At 35.8% G+C, this 20762-nt stretch overlaps 1 protein-coding gene across 1 annotated transcript in view; it reads right to left on the bottom strand.

The window, feature by feature from the left end:
- Nucleotides 1–1671: 1671 nt before the first annotated feature.
- LOC119637032 (NACHT domain- and WD repeat-containing protein 1) overlaps nucleotides 1672–20762 on the bottom strand; it is a 97503-nt gene continuing 78412 nt past the window's right edge. Inside the window, exons 9-15 of the mRNA XM_038032804.1 lie at nucleotides 19041–19944; nucleotides 18500–18957; nucleotides 6171–6317; nucleotides 5686–5986; nucleotides 5441–5564; nucleotides 5175–5286; nucleotides 1672–1719 (exon numbers count right to left, since the gene is read on the bottom strand). Coding sequence (XP_037888732.1) covers nucleotides 1672–1719; nucleotides 5175–5286; nucleotides 5441–5564; nucleotides 5686–5986; nucleotides 6171–6317; nucleotides 18500–18957; nucleotides 19041–19944 — 2094 coding nt within the window. The remainder of the gene's footprint in view (nucleotides 1720–5174; nucleotides 5287–5440; nucleotides 5565–5685; nucleotides 5987–6170; nucleotides 6318–18499; nucleotides 18958–19040; nucleotides 19945–20762) is intronic.

The raw sequence follows: 20762 nt of genomic DNA, 5'->3' as shown, positions 1-20762 counted from the left end.
TTTTTTTTTTTTTTGAAAATGCTGATTGACGTTAAATTTCACCGAAGGATGAAGAGTACATTGATTTTGTCGAAACGTTTGCAATGTCCAGAAGGAAACTTCAGCGAAGCGATTTAAGCATGTCCGTCTGGCCGTCTGCTTATCTACGTAATTTCTGTTCTAAACATTCTCTGGTCGCGAAAATGAAGCTATCGCCTTTAAATTTGGGAGAAATATTGGAAGTTATTGCACGCAAGTTCGCATTGAAAATGGGCTAAATCGATCAAAGGATATGCCACAGCACCATGTTAACTGAGAACGCTTCTCAGAAGGGAATGAAAAATTGGTTATTTGCTCATTACTCATAAACTACTTCAGATAAAATTACAATCTTGGCGTTGCAAACGTCTCGACAAAATGAATATACCCCTCATCATAGATTTTTTAAGTATATATCACATTCGAAAATTAAACTTTCTAACAAACTCCGAATATTCCTTTATTCGGTTTAGAGAATAACATAGTTTATAATAAAAGTACATTGCACATAATACTATAGCAAATAATTGCGCAAAGCATTTATCCTTTTATTATAATTTAGCTAAAGATAAACTAAGTTTTCCAATATTTATCTTGGTTTAAGTTTTGCAAATTTTGTTATTATGTTTGATAGATAGACAAAAAGGTAAAGAGAGAGAGAAATAAAGGACAAAAATTTATTAAATAAAATTTCATTACTGAGGCAAAGTTCGTGTGACGTTATCCATCCACGTACACAGGTCAAACTTATAATTCATATAATGTGAGTAAATTTATGACTAAATCCCGTTGAAACTTATGTAAATTATATAAAAAGGACACGCTATATATTTCATATGCACGTACACACATGTGCACCAACACTCAAGCTGCTACGTAAGCACATATCCTTATGTAATATATATTTGATAAGTTTTAAAACCGCATAACATTTTAGAGCACACCATCGTCGTGCCGATACATTTCGTGTAAGGTATCGTGTACATCCTTGTAACCCTACACACATATATATATATACATATATATAAATATATACATTCATATGAGAGAGTTTATCTTATCTTATTATTTACTCTGGACGATTAATATTTATGAAAATTTTACTATAGAAGAAGAGCATAACTGAACACTTGTCTTCTATCTTCAATGTTATGAATAATATACTCACAAGTTCCCAGCAGGCAACGTAAGACTGATGCATTCCGAAGGTTGTTGCGCGGTGTCATCATCATCAGTCACAATAATATCATACACAGCTTAATAATAAAATGACGAGACGAAACAACTTGAAGGTGGCAGAGACAATAATGAACATGACACTAAGACGATAGAGACCGCGTATGTGTGCGTTTACACCTTTGAAGTGTATAAATTATTTTATAAATATTTGCAAGGATTAACAAAGAAATACTGCATGTAGTTATGGGTATGTATGTGTGTAACGCAGATGTGCTTCGTCCGTACTTGCTAATGTCACTTGCTTCTTAAACGGTAGTTGAAACAATGAAACAAGTGTTTCACATTGTATGCCACATATCACTTAATTTATAGACGTAAACGTGTGCACGCGTTATTCTCATCATGAACATTAAACTTTTTTCATACATACGGTATTTGATGAATTTTATGAATTTCTCCTCGAGCATAATCCATTTAAACGAGACCAGTAGTTTCTCTTAACAGAGCGTTTACAGCGTCCAGCTGTATAAAAAACAAGTTTTTCATCTCAACAATTGTAAAATTTTAAGAATCCTTACAATTCTGCTGAATATCGAATCCTAACAGGGATTAATGTTTAATTAAAGTGCTTTACTTGGGAGAAAAGTTCTCGCCTCCTTGTAGGAGTTTTTAATTTCTTATGTTTGTTGTTTTATAAATCGCTTAATCCAGCATGTAAGACTCGTGGCTATCAAGTCAGTGGTGGGGAGTTCAGGTCCCGCCGTGGTAGACCATACTTCATCATAGCTACACTGATCGCTCCCGCAAATGAATTCACAAATATTTTGGTGAAACAATGGGGAAGGCGACGATATAAAATATGTGCATAAATACCCAACTGCTCTTTTACATGGACTTTTTTTACTCGATTTTGAAATAGCACGGTTCACCAATGACAACAAACCCGCTTTTTTTACAAACATATACATACAGCAAAAAAATACAACCGAAAGAGTACGTTGATCAGAAGTCATTCGATTTTACCATATGCCGCATGTATTTTTTTACACGATTATTTTTACACGGATTTCTAAGGAACGAATCTATAACAGGAGTTGGGAATATTTATACTTTTTGCATTTTAAAGCTATAACAAACTGATAGTTCCCGTAAACTAAACATTGCCAAGTACATAAGAGTCGAGTTTACCAAGTCGGTGCTCCTGGGCTCAAGTCTCTGTGCGATAGTCCATACCTAGTAGCTATATTAAGCACTCAGTTGGTAAAGCAGTAACATTTGGGCACAATTCACCCACTCTTTTCCGACCTTGAAAGCATTACAAGTATAGAGGGACTGAGTGATTGGTCTGCTTTATACAAAGAACGCATATTTCAATTCATGTAATCTGTTTTTATACCGCTTCATGATCTATCGTGACTACTCCAATTTTCTACGAAACATTCTGTGAATTTTGCCAGAAATAAAATTAAGCTCTTGCCGGCCTTTTAAAAGATGGCATTGTTTACCTGTAAGTATTATTTGTTAAGAATGGAATTTAATTGCATTGTTCTTAAGCTTCAGACCTTTTCAAATGTAAATCTGAAAGCAACGACGTTATACGTATTTTTTGCTTTTAAAAATGATTAAATTCGTGCCCAATAAGAAGCATTCACTGCATCAGTTTTCGCATATAAAAAAAAAAAAACAACAAACAGCTAAATAGTGTTTCCTTGTGGAGGAAGAACATTTGAAATCTCTTTTTGAGGTGTTAGTCCATTTGAATCACAATCGCATATACATCCGGAATTTTCCCGGCTATTATCATCAAAGCGCATATGCGCGCTTTAGATTCTATTGCAATGTACACCTACCACACACATACGCGAAGTTAGTAAAATCAGACAATTTCAATGTTAAATATTTCTCCGTATCAAGCAAAAATATAACAAGTAAGAAAATTATATTTGGTCATGACCCAAATTTTTACAGCGAAAATCATTATTCTAAAAAAGACGAAAAAAAAGAAAGAAACTAAATTTTCATACTCTATAATATTGGGTGGGCACGGCCGTTTTTTTCTATTCTCAGCATAAAAGCGGAAATTTATATCTTGGTCCTGTTGTAGTTCATGAGTAACGAGCAGAAACCATGGAAACCATGGAAAACCATGGAATGTAAATTTTTGTCGCATAAGCGTGGGAGCTTTGTAGGCGTATTCTTTGGAAAGCTTAAATCTCAAATTCTTTCGCAAATTCCTAGTCGATATCTTCATTTTCCCTACCAAGAAAATGTTTATCATAGATACTACGCAGTTGGGCAGGTCAGACAGACGGAGGTTGTTAAAGCTTGTTATAAAGGTATTGAAAATAGAATTAAATTTCGGTAAATTGGGTAGGCGTAGTAAAGTTTTCCGTTTTTGTATAGGTACTTCTGCATCGCCCATAGAATATACACTCAAATTTTTATAGAGTTATCTGCTATAGTTTAGGAATAATAGGCAAAAAACCAATTTTTTATTCCTTTTGAAAAACAGCGGTTCTCTCAGATGCGATCAAGAACATTCAATCTTTCTGCCAAATACGAAATCGATGACTTCATTCGTAGGGCCGGACAGACATGCTCAAATCGGTTCAGAATTTGGCGCTATTACGAATATATATACTTTGTGACGTCTCTGACGCTTTCTACTGGGCGTTACCAACATGTTGCTGAAATTAATATACCCCTCACCTTTCGGTGAGGTGGAAATGCAATTGAAATAGTAGAGACGAAGTAGAGGAAGACCGCCTACAAAGCGTAGGAAAGGGGTATTATATTCATTTTGTTAAAATATTTGCAATTCTAAGAAGGAAGCTTCAGAGACTCTACGAACTATACATACGTATATTCTTCATCACATTCAAAAGCTGGACCGATTTTATTTCGTCTGTCTATCCGCCTGCCGCTCCGTCTTTTGTAAGCATTCTCCCGTCCATTCATTATTATAGCGCGGAGAAGTTTAGTTCCCCTTTTTTTTTTAGTCTTTTTCTAGGATAAGGATGCGGACGCGGCGGATATAAAAGATTCGGTCATAGCAAATAAAAAAAAATCGCTATAGGGGTTTTTCTATATAAATAAGTACTTAGCATATATAAAAATAAAAAGACTTTCACAATCTATATATCTGAAGACGTCTTGACACGGCGTTTGTTTATCCGATTTTAAAATATTCTGTTGTTGTTTGGGCATCCTATTCTCAATGTCACATTGATCAAATAGAGAAATTTTTCTTGTTTTTGCTTTATGTGACCTGCTTTGGGATCCCACTGTAGCTCTTCCGGCTCATGAAAACAATTTCAAGCTTATGACTTACCGTACGATTACCGTACATGCTTACAAAACATGAATGAATTAAATTGATCCATGATTCAAGTTTCTTCTTCGTGCCTATTAAACTTTGTCAATCTTAATGTTCGGAAACGATTCTGTTGATATATATATTGCCATAAGATTTTCTCATTGCTGCGCTAATTACTTGTTCGTTCGTTTTCTCTCTCATATAGACCGTAGAACGGTAGTTATTACGAATTTGATCAATGTAGTGATTAATACCTAGAATGTCGACTCTTGAATACTCTACACCACTTTGCTTAATAAAATATTTATATAACAATATATTAAGAAAAGGGCCTTATAGTTGAGGTGATCGAAAAAGTGGCCCCATCCGAATTATTTTTAACAGCGTTCGTCCTTGGTTCAAAATACGCCTATGTGAAATTTTATCAATCTATCTTGAAAGTTGCGACTTGTAGGTTGAATAAAAGAGGAAGAGACGGACATACGGATGGACGGATTGATGCACAAATTTACATCTATTCAGAAAGTGGCTCTGAAAGTAGCTCTGAAACGATCGCTAAAATAAAGAGTGGGTCCGCTTGAAGTCCTCCTGGCTGTTGCATACATCTGCACATTCGAATCATACTAACTTTATAAATTTGACAAAGTTAGACATCACTTACCATCTGTCCGGCGTACAAATCTGAGATAATTATGGTCGTATCCTCACTTCCGCTAATGACTAACGTGTTATTAACACCGGCTGCGACGCTCGTCACCGCGGACGTGTGCGACCTAATCAAATAGAATGAAAATTGAAAATAAATACAGCAAAGCACGCATCTTCACAAAAATATTTGATGCTCTTAACAGAAGCGTCAACGAAATAAATTAAACTAATGAAAATTGAGTGAAATAATAATTGTCGTGATATGAGTGCGAGACTTACTTGATGTGTGTTATCAATTGACGGGTTGTCACGTTCCAAACAATCACAGTACCATCCTCAGAAGCTGTCAACAAAATATCTGATTGCGACGCAACTAGTAAGCACGTGACTGCTGCTAAATGACCTATTGAAAAATCATTACGATAATGTTTACATTGCGTCGATTTTGTGGACATGAAGTTAAGTACATACATTCATACATGCATATGTATTCATGAGCGTGGAAATAAGTGCGAACGATTTACCTTTGAATATATGTTCTAATGAGTTACTCATTATATGCCAAAGTTGAACATCACCGGATTTAGTTGTCAGTATCAAGTGTTGCTTGCTGGGAGCAACGCAAATATCACGTATGGGTCCCGTGCCTGATACGGTCATGGTGCGTATTTGAGAAGGCAATGGGGCGGGTAACCAACCTGTCAACGGTACCAGCAAAGGCACTGTATAACCATCACACCAGGCTGTTGCCGAACGCACGGTTAGGCTCAACAAAGAATTATCGTTTTCATCATGTTCGCTAATGGGTCTCAGCCAAGCTATCAACTGCGAAAGGAATGAAAATAAAGGCGAAAAAAACAACACAGTAACGAAACACGGAAATAATGTAGTAAACAAGAAAAAAAAAAAAAACAAAAAGGAAAGTAAAAAACTTTGTAAAATGTGGGATAGCTCGTGACACGGAAGGTGCGACAGTATTGTTAAAATTTTAAGGTTGCGTTCAACTTACTTGAGCACCAAGTTGCATGGGGTCGCGTGTCAGCACATCACTCGACTTTCGTATGGTATAGTAAATGAGTTCGATATCACGATCCAGTAAATAGCAGCGCACATGTTCTATAAGACATCGCAGATAACTAATGGAAACTGTTTGTACCTGTCAAACGCGATACACGCAAATTAAAAAGACCATCTTAGGAAACTTTACAAGCACACAGAAAATTTCTTATAAATTTAAAATAATTGAGCAATTACATGAACAAATTTCACAATTGCAGCAGTTGTTGTCGTGACTTGCAACTAAGTAGATTTGTAACAACTTTTTGAAGAATAATTAAATCAACTTTTCATTAATTTCCAAGTGTACGCGAAACTAATTTATTGTGCTATGCATAGCGAAATAAAAAATATGATTTAAAAAAGTTTCTTTCATTTTCATAACTACTATCTCAATAACTTTGTAATAATTCTTAGAGACCTTACTACTGAGTATATTCTTCTCGGCTAACGCAAGTTTCTGAATCAGATATAAATGTAATCAAGTTGAAAGTGATTGTGGGACATGGCGCGACATTAAATACGTCATCCTAATCACAGTTATTCATATCACGGCTTTTCGAAATAAGCTTTTATATAGGAAGTAGAAGGAAAAGCGGCAACGTTTGTCCTTGGGTCGAAAGAGGCCTGTCTACCGAAATTTCACAAAACTAGCCCAAAAATTGCGACCTGTAGGTTGAACATAAGACAACAAGACTGCCAGAAGGACAGACGAGTTTACATCGACTCAACAAGTGATCCTGAATAGATCGGAATAAAAAAAAAGGATCAATCATAAGTCCTTTTACGTGTTACATACTTCGGCACAAACTTAATATACACTTGAACCACAAGTGGTGTAGGGTACAACAAGCATGAAAAAATGCCATTAAGAAGTAAAATCCTGTAAAATTCCTTTACAACATTTTACAAACGATTTTCTCTCTTGCTTTTATTAGTCGACCAGACTTCTTCTTAAAATCAATTTTGCATAGCGCACCGGGGGCTTCAATCGGGGAGACATTTTACTTCTAAAGTCAGAAGTTACGATTTGATATTTTCCACCTTGACATATTTTAGGGTAAATTGGTCTGCCGAACTCCCTTCTTAGTTGTGGAAATCGAAAATGTCGTTCAAAGTAAAGGGTGCAATTAATTTGTGAATACCGTGTAGATCTTCTTGCACTTCGAACAAAATGGACTTCATAATGAGGTGTAGAGCAACTTACTTCGATGACAAAGCGTAACTATGAGTTACTGATCTAACAAATTTAACCGTGGGCCGTAGCGTTATTTACTGCAGTGTTATTTTATCACCACAACTGTAATGTTGTGGGCAATCCTTACATTGACTCAGAGATCTATTTTAGCCGCTTTCATTACAGTACTTTACTCTACTTCATTTTTACTAATTACAAGTTGCTTAAATTTATAAGTACATGAAAAATATTTCTTTTAAAAATGAAATTAGGAAACGAAAATTATTTAGAAGATTTGTACTGTCCGCTCATCCAGTGTCGGTTATTGCTTCAAGAAATAATGATCCTTTGCCAATGATCCAGTCCCTTTCGTATTTAGGCGCCAGTGTGATTAACGAACATCAAGTCGCAAAGAATAGATCTTAGGTAAAACTTGGCGAGAAGAAATTGTTTCAAAGGCCTCCGAAGTCGAATAACGTTACCTGGGACGATTGTTTGATTTATACGCATGCCCTGGATTATCAGAAATCAGAAAACGTGGTTACCAAGCCTAGTAGATCAGTAACAAAAGTTCTTCGTATTCAAAGCGAATATAAAAAGGTCGTAGTAACTTCGTGGATTCGTGTAAAGGTCGATCTTAATTGACATGTAGTTAAAGGGCAGTTGTTAACTAAAAGTTTTCAAACGAATAAAAGTGAAACACGACATCGACCTTGAACATGCTCTCGCTTGAAAGCGTCATTTTGATTTCGCCTTAGATAAGGTTTTAATACTTGTTGGTTTTAAATACTTGTGTCTTCAAAGATAGATTGGAAGAAAAGTTAAAGAGAAAATTATACAAGGAAATCTGCAATAACATCATATGTTGGAAAAATTGAGGTCCAAACATTTTCGAGATGGCCTTGGCCATACAATTGCAACTCACAAATGGATCTTAAAGAAGTCTTCCTCCCCAAGCTGCAATTGTAGATATATTTTCGCTGTAAGGCACATTCTCTGTGACTGCCTTCATTTTTCCTTGGCTAGAAGTCTTGCATTTGGTGCGACTAGCGCTATGGACATTCTAAAAGCAGCTATAGAGTATCAATACTATTAGGCTCAATATCTAATGTATCTAATGTAGAGCCGATAGCCTTTGTTGCTAGTGATCAATGTCTTTTTCTTTTAGTCTAAGAATTTATTTAATTAGTCTAAACCTAAGCGAGTTATGCCATCATCTGAAATCATATTTACAAGGGTTTCAGTGTATTTAAAAGTGCGGTCAACAAAAGAGAAAAGAAGCTTAGAATCTTTAAAGAGTGAAATATTTTTTTGTATAAATTTAAGTGGCTTTTAGTTACATTAATAGAGAGACACATACCAAAATAAGCTTAAGCTTCATATTTCAGTTATTTCATGCTTTAGAAAAAACCACAAAAGTATTTTAAAATTGTATGGAGCTTTGGTAAGAGATAGTTTATTTACCATACACTTGAATTCAACCGAGAAACATGTTAAGCTTCTCGTTGATGCTCTTGCCTTACTAATGGATCAAAGCATTATAGTTTTGAGGAAGATTTGCTTTGTAACCCTAACGGCCCCCGAATGCTGTTTTGCGAGTTGAGTTCCTTAAAGCATTTCTTGTAAAAGCATTAATATAAGGCAAACTTCGATTTATGGCATCCCAACTTTCCTTTAGGGTGTCATAAGGTGCGGTCTTCCGTTTCTGCATTGCTTTTCTTAGAATATTCTAAGGTTGAAGATAAAATGTCGCACCTCAAATTAAACAAAAGTTTTTTTTTGCTTCATATTGTCTGTTTGTCATTTAACTTTCTAACTCCTCTATTGTTACCATTCGTATCATGTACACAAATGTATGGCACTTAGATAGGATTTCATTCCTTTCACACTGCAAATCAACAGTGTCCAACCTACGGAACGCGGACCAAAAAAGAAAGTTAACTAATAATAGTAATTGATTTACGAGACTATTGTGGATTAAAAAGTGGTGAGACTTTCCATTTAAATCCAAATGAGTTTTTTTTTTTCTTTTTTTTTTTTGGGTGATTAATAACTTAAGTGACATTTGAGTTAAATTTCATTCCACTTTTTCCTTTTAAAACAGAACATGTTGCGAATTTTAAAATCAGTAAAGGAGTTCAGCAAAGTTATTGTATCAATTTTCGAGAAGAAATGGATCATCGGCTTACCAAACATTGCAAAAAGCCTTTGGTAACAATGGGCGAGTCTAGGGTGATTAGTATATATAAGTTATGAAAAGCAAACAAATAAAGCTGCGATAAATGTTCTGGCTGTTCTCGGACATCTAACGATGAGCAATACGTCAATATAGTTTAAAAGTATGGATGGATGTCCTATTGACGATGAGAAAATCAAGTATTTGTGGCTCAAAAGTTTTCAATTAACAATTAGGAATGTCACGTTACGACGTCAAACAAACATACCATGACCGGATACAAACGATTGTTACGCTATTTACCCTTTCAACAAGACTCAAGGCGATGTATCTTCCCTCACTGCATTCGTTCCTCTACTGATTTTTTCACCAGAAATTCAATTCGCCTGATTTATGCTTATTTGAGTTTTGATCGCTTCAGAAATTCAAAGAAACGCTCGCTACATATGGTTTGATTTCGTTTGAGAAGATTTTCAGGTCTCAGGTTTTTTGAGATGAAGCTAAGCAAGGGGCAAAGATGCTGGTGCTGTCAAATAGACGAGCAGATAAGAGTCCCCACTATCAGTCAGAAGTCGTTGCTTGCGGGTTTAAATCTCTTAGTGCGGTGAAGCGTGCTGGCTCGTAGCTATAGCGAATGCTCAGCAGGTAAAACCATGACTTTTACCGACTGACGCTACTCTACCTACTTCTTTCTCTTTTGTCACTTCTTTCCGACCGTCATCTTCTTACACGTGCCGGTGGCATCGTTTAGCTGAATGGGTATTTAAGCAAAAAAAAAAGAGAAAAGTGCGCTCGCGCTATTTAGACGATTAAATCCTATTTTTGCTTTGACAGGAACGTAGCCCGCGAACCGTGGTTTTGACCATACCGTAAGTAAAGAGTATTTCTGCTTGAAAAAATAATACATTCTTTGAATGTACTCTTGTTATCCCAGCTATTCATTATCTAGTGTATGCAGAATGAATTCTGGGTGAATGTGTTTGCAATTGTTTGCATATTTATGTAAGTATGTGTGTATTTTTGTAAAACTGCAACTAATTGTTAAGACAATTTTCTATTAAAATATGTGCGGTAAATTTCTTTCGTACTTCTTGCATATTTATCCAACCATGTAATGTCCTCTTATACGTAGTGTATCCGCTGTAACACAACAAAGAAAAAGAAAATGAAGAATCTTTCATACACACAATAGACAATAATCTTTCTTGTTACAAAGCAAGCAATATTAAAGGTTATTTGTCGGTCTTTTAATAGAAATGCGGAGAAAGCGAGATATGCGATGTGCAGAGAAGCAAGAAGGGTTTGAGTTGGTGAGGATGAGTTTTCGAAGAATGCATGAGAAGGTAAGAGTTTATGTTAATTCTTGGGTAGCTTAACTCATAATATTGCAGTCATTGTTGTTTTTACATATATATATATAAATCGCTTGACAATTTGTTTCTCAAATGCCATTCTTCATTCCGTTTCTGTTGACAAGACGACATTTGGTGCTGCAATATTGTCTTAACAAAGTTGTTGACTTGCTGAATAATTGCATTCAGTATAATTTTCCCTTTTAATTTAATTTTCTTTTGTATGCTCTTGTTTTTATAGTAAGTAGTCTCGCACTTTGCAAATACTCCCAAAGTGAAGGGAGCAAAAATTAATGTTTACTATCATTAAATTTACCATAAAGAAGCGAAAAAAAAATACCCCAGCAAAGCAATGCTTCTTTAAATTTATTATAAGTATAACGTTTTAACAAAATTATTTTATGAATTTTAACATAAAGTTCTTACCCACATCTGCATGAGATAAATGGAAAATTTATGACTACTCGATAAAGACCAAAGGTCATTCAAGGGTTATTAAGGTTTGCTCTTCCCTTCACGATATTTTCAAACGATCTTTCCAAATGCATTAAAGAGTCGAAGTGTTTCATGTTTTCGGACGATGTCAAAATCCTTTGTTTATTTAACTCTAGTAATGGAATGGTTAGCTTTCAGCCAGACATAAATAAATGGTGTAAGGCCAATGCCGCTACTGGTATGCCGCTGAACTTAAAAAAACTCTGTACGCCATTCATTTCTTTGTTCACTATTACGCCTCCTTATTACTTTATTGATGGCTACAAGCTGGATAGTGTAGCCAGATTTAATGGCTTAGGGGTGATTCTTGTCCTGAGTTATGCGTCAATAAAGCCAAATCGTGTCTGGATTTTGCTAAGCGACGGCCAAAGGAGTCCAAAGACCATTAGGTTATAAAACGGTTATGGGCTGCCCTTTTTCGACCACCCTTGGAATATTCATCTGTAGTTTGGATACTAACTTACAAAGGTCACATTGATCTGATCAACTCGACACAGGAAAGTTTTTACTTATTGCGCTCCGAAGCTTAGGTTGGTGCTCATCGACCTTCTTACGCTGGAAACAATACGTGGGATGTTGGATATTGACTTTATTGTTAAACCGATTTAAGCTATAATATGTTCCCGCGTTTTACTTCAAAGAGTTTCATTTAAAGTGCCTCGTGGACTTACAAAGCACTATGAAGGAATTTGTCTGTGGCATTGCTATACAAGCAATTAGCTTCAGTACGCTTTGTGTGATGTAAAGTACGGACCTCTATTTTTTTGATTCGCTGCTGCATTCTTTATATGCCATCAAGAGTGATGTGATGTCACGGACATGCCGTTAACATCCTTACACAGATTCAACTTTAGCTGATTTTTATTTACACGAATGATGCAATCAAGTCATTTACTGCTTATTGTGATTTTCGCCTTGTTCGTAACACATGTATTCCTTTTTTCTGCTTACTGAACTATTTTTAAATAACTTTCTTGCATAGTTCTTGCTATTACTTAGTTGTTGCTATTATTTTTTAATAATTTTTTTTTTTTTGAAATCTATAGCAATACATCTATTAGTTTGCCCCCCTTATCATACCCTGGATAGTGTAGCTCTAAGTTCTTTGCATGGATATTTAGAAGTTAAATTCAGTTTAGTTTTATATCCTTTGTCGTGTTGATTGAGGTGGTTGTATACGTAGTTATCGTTTAGTTACCAATTTGTGTAAAAAAGAAGAAGTAGTATTTAAGTATTTTTGATTCCAGGCAAAACTATTTTTAGTATAGCTGATCTACTTAAGTAAACTACCACATGGCCCTAACTTTCATGTAAATACTGTCAACTCTCGTCAACAACCCTATTTTCTTGTCGATATGTACCGTTGGACATGTTGAGTTTTGCGTAAACATAGAACATTAATTGATAGCAATTTTTCTTTGCCTTAAGAAGGAAGCCGTTTTTCGATCGTAGTGGATTGATTTTGAAAAGTTCAGTCGCAAAAATTCAGACCCAGACGTTTATATCTATCGTAAAACCGATATTTTGTGTTAAGAAGACGGTACCCTGTATTCAGTGGAACCAAAATGGTACGGTCTGCTCAAGTTTGTTGACACATTCTAACAACAATTAATTGACTGGATCTTGTTGTTTAAAAAATGGCTAGAATATCAAAAGAGAGCAATACAAGATCACAAACCGTCTCGTGGCACTCTCGTTGGAAGTGTCTAAGTATGCGGCTTAGTCATCAGGTTCAAGCTCGTCGGATTATCACTTGTTTCCTGCACTTCCTGAACAACGCCTCACTTTATATGAAAATGCAGGAATACCTGCTTGATACCTGATTTGGCTCAAAAGTGCAACAATTCTTTTGGCGCGGCATTCGCCAAATTGTTAGACAACGATGAAAATTACTTTGAAAGGAATTTCGTACAATAAATGTGTTTTCTGTAGAAAAATTCCGGTTTCATATTAACGGTTTAATAATTTGCAAACTAATGACTGAAGATTCTTAACGTTTTCGTCAAACCCCTTTGCAAACAATATAAACGAAATTATTTTAAAGTAAACAGTGCCAATAAACGAAATCGATTGCGGACGAAAGCCATTTTTTCTCACCCGCAATAATTATGGCGTCTTTCTTCCACACGTCCAAGCTAATGATAACAATAATGAAATTTAAAAGGATTATAAAAATCTTTGCCTTTAAATCGTTTATATAACTTCGGCATACCAAATAAAAACAATGCGCTCCCATACAAAAGCTTGTGTTTTACCTGAACACCTTACGCGGGTTGCCCAAATAGACCAATGCAGGTCAAGTTTAGCACAGTAGATTTAAACGTCATATTCTTATATTCAAAGCAGTTTCATTATAAAACTATGAAAATTAGACTTTGTTGTTGTGTAATATCGTTTTTTGTAATAGTGTTTACATGGGAGGGGTTCCAAAAAAAATGTTTGCTACTCCCTAGGCAAATAGCTATAAAACTGAACCGGTTCAATCGATTTTTAATAGACGCTTGGCTCATGGACCAAAACAATTCATTGTATTAGTTTTCGGCAAAATACATTGAAAATAGCGACCTGTACGTAGAAAATAAAAATACGTGGACACGGATAAGGCGCACAAATAGACAGAGTTGCTAAATTTAATGTAGGAATTGATGTCGCATCCTTTGGCCTAATAAAAATCGGAGGCGGCGCGATAACGAAAAGTTCAAGACAAAAATATTTCGACCGAGAGACGGACATGTGTGCTGTAGGTAGAAAGATTTACATTTTTACGTGAAATCCCCTTTTACTTTACGCCCCTTGTGGTAATATTCCTCACATTATTGCTTGTCCCCTATACGTACAAGTGCAATGATCGTGAGAAATGGTTATAGATAGAGAGGGATGGAAAAAGGGAGTAGTGTATGTTTGACTTAAAAGTGAAAGCGTCGGCCACGTTGGGAAGGCCTCTGCTAGAAGGTTGTTTCGGAGGCGGGCAGTGTGATTAAAGAACAATAAGTCGTGGTATAATGCCTTATTATATCAAGGCAATTCTAGGACGAGTGGGTAGGAACGCTGAGAAAACTTTGTGATGCCGGTAAAAGACTTCATTGGCGGAAATATTTCTTGCTCTGAATGTACCTATACATAAGCGCTTCCACAGGCCATATTACGCCGATCCTTGAGAATATTGAGAGTTTTGGACACACTTTCGTCACTGGTGAGCACTTAAGCCTTTCATTGTTTGCGATCGACCTCCTCCAAATAAGTTAGGTAGGCACCCGCTTTTTCGTTTTTTTTCTGCAAGTTTAGGACAACTATTCACTGAAAACTATTTATTGGAGTTTATTTGCAAAAACTACTTTTTATTAGTGTTTAGGCTTATTAACTTTCTGAGGTTAAGTCACAATTATCACATGTCCACTACCAAAGGCTGGGAGTATTACATTAATTTTACCAAAACATTTGCAACGATCAAAAGAAAGCTTCTGGATCACTATAGCATGCCGAGTCGATCTAGATATGTCTGTCCTTCCATTTGTGTTATGGTAAACGTTTTCACGGCTGGAAAAATTATAACATCGGCTTCAGATTTAGCAAAAATAAGGAAAGTGAAGGCGAGCAGTGGCTGGTTAGTGTAAAAGATTCCGCTTATGTCTTATGTGTGCTTTGCTAACACTCTTAAATGCAGGAAATACCGGGGAATTTCATTTAAAATTTTGGCTAGTCGCCAAATACATAAGGTGGCTGGCTACGTTTTATTTCAACATCAAGTAAAGCATCGCAAATCTTTATTTGTTTCTATGTCTGTCCCTTTCCCTCGCATTTAAAACAATTAAAAAGTTTCCATTAAGACTTACTTTAGCAGATATGTGATTTTTGTAATAAAATCATAAAAGACGGATCCGTTTCAAGCGGCTCCAATTCAATGTATTCATAAACATAAGCTACCATAAATAGCGTAACGTATAAAAAGCATGATATACTTTGAGAGATATTTTGAGAATAAATATTTGCTGAAGTAAACAATAAAAGTTGACGGCATCTCGCCAACTTTTCTGCTTTCTTATGTTTAAGATAACTCTTGAAAAAATTGGTAAACATCAACTGTTATTTCACGAAAACAAAGGTCGTCCTAGAAAGTTAGTTACATTTGAGTCGAAATCAAATGTATAAATATTTGTAAGCAAACTTTGAACTTTTATGTGCCCTTGATATATATTTACCCAAAATTTTCCGTAAAGATGTATGCATGTTACGAGCAAACTTCTTCTGTTTGCGCAGTTGTTTTGTGAACTTTAATTGAAAGTGTATGTAATAGGTCTTTATATTCAACTGGTGCGATTTTGTGAATTGTAACACAGGGCTATGAACAGAGCTGTCTTGAAATTTTACGCTGATCAAAAATGATGAATTTTATGAGTTTTCCATTTTCCCAAGAACGCATGCGTATATTTTTTTTAAATGTAACCAATCAGGGGATAATTCACGGCATGTGTAACAAGGTAATGTAAGAAAATAACAGATATGCAGCGGCAAGCTTTTGTATCTTCCCGGCTGAGCGCTCATCACTATTGTCTCGGTACAAAGTATGATTGCATCGCACTGAGGTTTGAGCCCGACCGAATACCGGATTGATAGATCCTACTCTTACCTGCTCGGCTATGCAGCAACCCTTTCGTTTTTAATTACTTAAGAGCTTTTAGAGAGCTGAAGGGTTCATCGCAAAAAGTACGTATATCTTTTATCCGACCGATTCGTTTCAATGCACCACTGATCTGGTACATATAACTATATCAATCTGAATAAGTGATAATCAAAAGTCGGAAGAGTAACGCGTAAGGAGGAAAAGTTACCAGCCCAAGTTGAAGATCGTTTCCTTTGTTGCTTTTGTTGCACACGGCGAGCGTTGCCGTGCAGCAAAAGTACTCTTCAAGTTTCTTTGGCAGCAGATAGGCTGATTTCTATTCTGGATCAACCTATTCTTTTCCTTGTTTAGGATACATCCTTTATCGCTTGCAAAAATTTGATGCAGATAATCTTTCTTTTTTGCCAATGGCTAAGCAAATATCAACTCTAAGATTTTTATTTTTTTCAGTTAGCCTCCTTCTGCATCTTTGCCACTATATACAGTCGACCTAAAACTGCTTGTCTCTTTTTGTACATGCGCTGGATTTCGTCCAGTTTCCTCATTGAACATCTTTCGCGAAACTCGGGAATATTCATCGCGTTCCACATTAAATCTCGCAAGGTGCTTTCAAACCGTTTCATAATTTAGGTTTCTTTCAGGTTTAAAACAGAATAGCATGCAGTGTCGTAAATGCGGTTTGTTGGCATCTTCTCTCAAAGACGTTTATCTACAAAACGTCACGAGACATGAATACGTTCAGTATGTTTTATGGAGCAACCAATTTCGACACGAAAAACTCGTTTATACATCTAATGTGTCGAAGAACGATTCTATTGTAGATGAATATTTGAACTATAGGTAATAAAGTTTGTTTTATGATATAAAATCTTAGTCATGAAGAAACTCTAATTAAAGAAATCGATTAGAAAATAATGGAAAATATATTCTAAGTAAAGTTTTGCTTATAACCAAGTTATGGTCCATTAGTCAGTCTACTTATAGAACATACATATAAATTTGTTTATGACCCTTACTCATAAAATACACACACATTAAAGTTATATGTTCCTATTATAACGATTCAAAAAGTGTAAACTAAAGAAGATAAAAAGTATTATATTCGTTGAAGCGGCACATAAAATCTGTACGCACAGGGGATATCTGTACAATCGTGTTCATCTGCTAAACACGTCAGGAATAAAAATAAAAACCCATTCATGTAAGAAATTTTATGAACGCAGGGTTGCAATGCGCGAGTCAACGAAGATTAAAAACGTTGAACGTTGAAGTGAAGGGGGTAAATGATGACATGGTTAAAACAATAAAAATATTGCAAAATTTCTCAGGTATAAAAAATTTCAATAAATCCTGCAAGTGAACTGTTCTAAGCAATTAGTAAAAAGAGTAAGCACTTAGTGCGACATTATACCTAGCAGTGAAGATTAAAGTTTGAATCATTCTGCATAAAAATAAAGTTTCCATTTGTTCGTACAGTAAATGGCTTTAAGCACGTTATAGCATATCATACAAAAAACCTAAAATTCTCCATTCCAAGGTATAGTTAGAAGAGAAACCTGAACATTACACTGTAAAGCAAAATTTTACGTTTAAATATACATAGAAACTAAAGGTCAACTAACGAGTTTAATTGAAATGTAAAATTCGAGTCTTGAACTGGTCTGGACTAGAGAACTTATCTTGAAACTGAGTTAAGTGCTAGTGTATCCAAGTTCTAACTCTTCACCACTTGTGACACAAGGTCAAGTAAACTTGTGCGGTTGTATGTAGCAGCCGGATACACTTACGACACAGCCGCGCTTACACCAATCGATTCAAATCACTTTCTGAACCGATTTAAGCTTATCTCCACATCTCCTTTCCTTGCGTTTAGCCCACGGGCCGCAATTTATGGGATATTTTAATGAAATTTGGTACACGGACGTGTTTTGGCCCAAGAACAAACGCTATTGAAAATGGTCCACCTTTTTGACCACTTCCCACATAGCGCCTTATTTTAAAAAGTCGTTATATGAATAATTGTAGGGCGATGTAGGACACGTAATGGTGGATAGCCCACTGTAGTATCCCTACTAGTTTCAGTTTAAGCGTATATGACCGTTCAAATAAAATACAAGTATCGTCCAAGTTAGCAGATATGTCCACATCTACGCAAGGTTTTCAAGGGCTCTACTCTATTAGCCCTTTGATGACTGCTTTTGAAACGAAAAGCTACAGCCTAAAAACCAATCAGACATACGGATACGGAGACATTATTACACCGCGTTGGAGTCTGATTAAAAAAAATTATTTCGTGAGTTCTCTGACGCGTATTTTTGGAGTTTATAAACGGAAGAGGAAATCCAGTATACTTCTTTCAGGGGATAGAGAATGTAATTTCCATACTATTTCGAAAACTTACCGGAGCTTACCGTAAATTTGGGCAGCTTGATGAGTTACATTCTATTTGCCAAATACTTACCGCTGCCAATAGGAAATCAAAGTTGCAAACGGCGATCTGTTTAAATTTATCCATATCATCGGAACGCATCAAATGATGCCAACTCTCCTCTACGTGACGCATGCTGTAGGAGACATCAGCTGCCATGGGATTATAGAACGTTGACGTATCATCATTCGGATGAGCTGATGATTTGCGGCTGATTGATGAGTTGTCCTTTTCCTTTTCCTTCAACATTTGACTAATGACAGATTTCTTATCATCGCTAACATCCTTTTCGCTGCTTTCGTTATTCTCGTAGCCTTCTTCTTCTTCGTTTTCTTCGTTATCTGTGGGAAAGAATATATTGGAAATCGCACAATGGATGGCGCGTATACTGTCCGTGTCTAAATAACGTTTATGGGTGATTTCGGCGCAGTAGGGATAACGCCATTGTATTAACACCTTGCCTGACATAATTTTATCGCGTAGAAGAAATTCTGCAACGTAGAAAAAGTAAAGAGAGAGTAGCAATTTTGAATTAGATAAAGCCCAACGTTGAAAGACTTTGTGCTCGTCTTACTCATTTCATTGTGTATTTTTTTTAATGATGAAAAGCAAAAGTTTCCGTTTTCTGTCTCTAGCACTGCTTCCGGATCATCGACGGGCATAAGTAATTCCAAAAGTTCGGTCTCAGATAAACCATATTCAGACAAGGTTATATAGCAGGCTAAACGTGAAAAACCCTTCTTACCCCAACGAAGCTCCAACTGAGTAAATTTCTTTTCTAAGAAGTCTTCGAATGACTCTCCATTCAGTTGATGTTTCAATATGGTTTCGTTTTCCTCTGCAGCCAAATTAAACAAATACTCGACTGATTTGAAGCGATCTTTTTGCATAAGCGTAAATTTCAATTGTTCGACTGGGGGAGTCGAACTACAAATCAATTGAACATTCCACGGCAATGAGGTGGGTAGCCAAGACAAGGCTGCCACAATATCACAATCTAATGGATTCAATAAATGCAGATCGTCGATAAACAAGAATAAAATGTGATTGTTCATATCTTCGACTCGTCTTAATAAGTTCTGGAACCAATTATTTATATATAAAGGATCAAAAGAAGCATCTTTGGGTAGATAGCCTTCTGGTATATTATAAATGATTGATATTTGTTGGCATATTACACGCAACAATTCCAAATTATATGCGGATCTTGGTGAAGCCGCAGCGAAACGTATAACCCGATGTACTCGTGTATTGGGTTGAAACCAATTGGGCACATCTTCGTAAAGACTTGTAATTAAAGCACTTTTGCCGCTCCCATGTGCGCCGCATATAAAGTAGGGAGCATGACGGCTACCATTACGAAAGTTGTTCATAAGATTTTGTTTCAAACGGCTCGGCACAGTAGAGGTCACTACAGCTCTGGCCATTTGATGTTCGTGTAGTATACGTAAATGGGTAGAATGCTCATGGAAAATTTCCTACAAAGAAAAAGTTTTTAACAAATTCTTCTTATTTTCATTTTTTTTTTTTTTTTCTTTTCTTATGCTAATTACGATAAAAATGTTAAAGATAGAAGGAAAACTTTTCTGCTTTGCCTTAATTAAATTTTAAAGCTTGAAATTTCTGCCCATATCTTATACACTTTTGTCTTGCTTTAAAACGAGAAACCTCATATACAGGATGGATTGAAGTTTGTTGTTGCTACGAAGATTACTTCAGAATGAATGTGAGAATCCTTTGTGTTGGGAAAAATGTTGTAGATTAAAAATTATGAAAGTTACTGAACAAAAAAATGAAAGGATGGAATATGCAGGTATTATGTTCAAAATCGTAATGGCAGACGAATACACATTCAGTGCAGCCTAAGGTTATATAAGGATTTAACGTTTCAAGAGGTTTATCAGATTTAGATTGCTTAGATTGCTTTATACTGTTTAATATGCTTAGATTTTTGTGATTATCACGCAGTAAACATTTAACTTGTTAAACATTTTTAATGCCTGCAAACATTTATCGAAGAGCCATACATAACATTAACAAGAGCTACCTGTTCTGTCTGTCTGTCTATTCGTCAGTCTGTTTGTTGGACAAATCTTATCAATTGGCATAGTTCTTGTTGTCCTTACCTCAGGCCAACTCGGCTTATGTGCTTGCTCATTCCTAGGCCTCTGCCATATAGGACCTTCGAACACTTTTATTATTAGTTATCTATTACGGAAATTTATCAGGTGTCAAAATAAGTTATGTCATTTAGAAGATATCACATTCAAAGTATTGTTAATCGCCAGCTATATAC

This window comes from Glossina fuscipes, unplaced genomic scaffold (assembly GCF_014805625.2).
Source record: "Glossina fuscipes isolate IAEA_lab_2018 unplaced genomic scaffold, Yale_Gfus_2 42, whole genome shotgun sequence".
Lineage (NCBI taxonomy): Eukaryota > Metazoa > Arthropoda > Insecta > Diptera > Glossinidae > Glossina > Glossina fuscipes.
This window is presented reverse-complemented; position numbering and strand designations above follow the sequence as displayed.